General features: G+C 50.3%; 2 protein-coding genes across 3 annotated transcripts in view; both read right to left on the reverse strand.

Annotated features, from left to right (window-relative positions):
- DCXR (dicarbonyl and L-xylulose reductase) overlaps positions 1 to 2,411 on the reverse strand; it is a 3,103-nt gene extending 692 nt beyond the window's left edge. The window contains exons 1-5 of one of the 2 annotated variants that reach the window (XM_035899906.1): positions 1,361 to 2,411; positions 943 to 1,042; positions 715 to 779; positions 499 to 616; positions 1 to 35 (exon numbers count right to left, since the gene is read on the reverse strand). The exon at positions 1 to 35 is cut by the window's left edge and continues 692 nt beyond it. In XM_035899906.1, coding sequence (XP_035755799.1) covers positions 1 to 35; positions 499 to 616; positions 715 to 779; positions 943 to 1,027 — 303 coding nt within the window. In that variant the 5' untranslated portion in view covers positions 1,028 to 1,042; positions 1,361 to 2,411. Of the gene's footprint in view, positions 36 to 498; positions 617 to 714; positions 780 to 942 lie in introns of both variants that reach the window. The other variant, XM_035899908.1, reaches the window with a different exon arrangement.
- Positions 1,266 to 2,417, reverse strand: part of RFNG (RFNG O-fucosylpeptide 3-beta-N-acetylglucosaminyltransferase) — an 11,242-nt gene continuing 10,090 nt past the window's right edge. Inside the window, exon 9 of the mRNA XM_035900083.1 lies at positions 1,266 to 1,360. Within this exon, the coding sequence (XP_035755976.1) occupies positions 1,266 to 1,360 (95 nt within the window). The remainder of the gene's footprint in view (positions 1,361 to 2,417) is intronic.

A 2,417-nucleotide genomic window follows, 5' to 3' on the forward strand; every position in this document is an offset into this window, starting at 1 on the left:
CAGGAAGAGAATGCTGTTCACCACATCATCCACCTCTGGAATCAAACACAGAGAGCATCCAATGCACCCCTCAAATTGTACTAGAAAAACAAGCACCCCAGAAGGTGCCTTTGACCTCTACATGCAGCTGGAGCAGGGAAATAGAATCTCTGCCCCCAGACCGTGCTTGACGCGGTATACAGGGCAGTGTGGCTGAGAGCTGGACATCACAAAGTCCTTGTTGTGACCAAATGATAGTGCACAGCAAGTGCCTGTGCTCCCCTCCCAGTCATGTTTATGGACAAGAGTAAGTGCATTTCACTTGTAGTGAGAGGAGAAGGGGAGATAAGGCTGATTCTTGACCTGTACTCATCAAATGCTTCAGGAACTCAGCCACAGCCATTCAGCGGAGCTGTGACTTTGCCCACACAAGCAGCGAGGTACCTATGGCTGATGTCAATTAGAGGGAAGGCTTGTATACAACAAGAGCCCAGCCTGGCAACAAACCTATACACTGACCTGCAAACTTTCCCAGTGGAATCCGATCAATCATGGCAGCAGATTTCTGAGGGTCACTCCAGTTAATTCTCCCCATGTCGGTCATAACCACTGTGGGGTTCACGGTGTTCACCCTAATCTAGGGCCAAGAGCAACAAACAATCCAACCAGACTGCTCCGGGAAGACATGCTCAAGCTCAGCTTTCACACTTTTCTTTCTCTCAGAAAGAGTCCTACCTTGTGGGGTCCCAGTTCCATTGCCATTACCTTGCTCAGCATATCCAAAGCACTCTTTGTGGAACCTTCAAGAAAAGGGAAAAACAGGAGGCATTTAATTGCGAAGCACTTGGTCTGGAGCACACAGAAGTGTTTCACTGCCCAGAACTGGCAGGCAGCAGCTTGGTGGCTGTGGGCCTCCAGCTAGTAAAAAGTGCAAGGGGCACTGCTAAAGCTACACATACTTACAGTAAACAGCGTGATCCCGCAGAGCACGCTGAGATGCCTGGCTGGAGACATTTACAATAGCACCTGGCACCCCCTGTGCAATCATCTGCCGAGCAACAATCTGGGGGCGGGGAGAAGAAGAAAAAGGGATGCCAGGATTTTAACAGGAGAAATCATTATTTCATTCAGTAGGAATCGTGCTGGGCTATTACGGTAGCCAAAAGACCAAAAACATCTGGAGGAAGCAAGTCCTCGCTGCCTCCTGTTTACAAGAGAGAGGCAAAGCAAGAGAGCGAAGGGGCTGCACCCGCAGATTGTCGGGCTAACTCGGGACTACAGGGCCCTCAGCCCCCACAGGGGACGCTTTTATCTCCGCTGTGCAGAACAACGTAGCCGCTGCTGTTCATGGGGGACAACGGCAGTGACAATTCTTCCTCACCTGGGAAACATGAAGCACAGCCTGAAGATTCACACCAAGAGACCTACAAATAAATCAAATTTTAAAAGTTACAGAGTGGTTGCAGCCCAGGCCAGGGAGGAGTTGTTTCGGGAGGCAGCAGAGGACAAGCGCTGCTGGTATCTTGGAAACACCACCGGTGATTGATAGCCTAGAACAGGGACGGAAATACCAAGCTGAGTGGCTAGCAAGAATGATTTGGCTTTCGGCAATAACCGTTCACTGGCTGGAAGGTACTTCATGTGCAGGGGGGAGGTGCCCTCGTGCATCATTGCCTTTCCAGCAGGACTCAGCTTTTCTTCTGTTTGCCACACAGTCCCTCCTTTGCCGGGTTTTTACTTGCTAGTTCTGCAGAATGGCCTTAGTGGGCTCCACAGGTTCTAGTCAAGGCACAAATGAATCCTTTGTTACAGACCACAATAACATTCTTCATCTAGGGACAAAGCATGGCCCATCCTCTCAGGAGGAAGCAGGCTCACCACATCCTGCATCCTAAAGCCTACCCCCAGCTGAAACAGGATCTTTGGAGAAAAAAAGATGTCGTTACTGCAGTAAGCAAATTTAATTTCCCACTGTGACAGTTTTATAGTCCCTTACCTGGCTTTGTCTCCTCTATATCTGACTTGTCTTACCGACAGCTGCCTTTCAATTTAGCAGACACTGAGTCGGAGCTGGACTGGAAGCTCTGAGCTCAACTGGCCGTGAAAGGCACGCTCCTGCATAGGCGGGATGGCGTGTGCACACCACCATTTAAGAGGTGAAACTGCAGGTTCTGGCTACTCAGTAACTGTGGGGGAGCATCGGTGCTCTGCTCGGTTTCCTTCTGATGTGTACAGGGTGAAAGGTGATTATATGAGGTGTTAAAACACAGCCAAGCAAAGACAGCAGACATAAGCAGTAACAACAAACCACTGGCAAAGGGGACGTCAGGCATTTCTAAAAGCGTGTCTGCCTGGTGCCTATGCCCCAGCCGCTTCCTTCTGAAAGCGACACCAATTTCTGGAGCCCGTCGCTACGGGGTTGCAGGTCTGCCAAGGCC

This window comes from Egretta garzetta, unplaced genomic scaffold, assembly GCF_000687185.1.
Source record: "Egretta garzetta isolate BGI_Z169 unplaced genomic scaffold, ASM68718v1 scaffold381, whole genome shotgun sequence".
NCBI classification, from domain to species: Eukaryota; Metazoa; Chordata; class Aves; order Pelecaniformes; family Ardeidae; genus Egretta; species Egretta garzetta.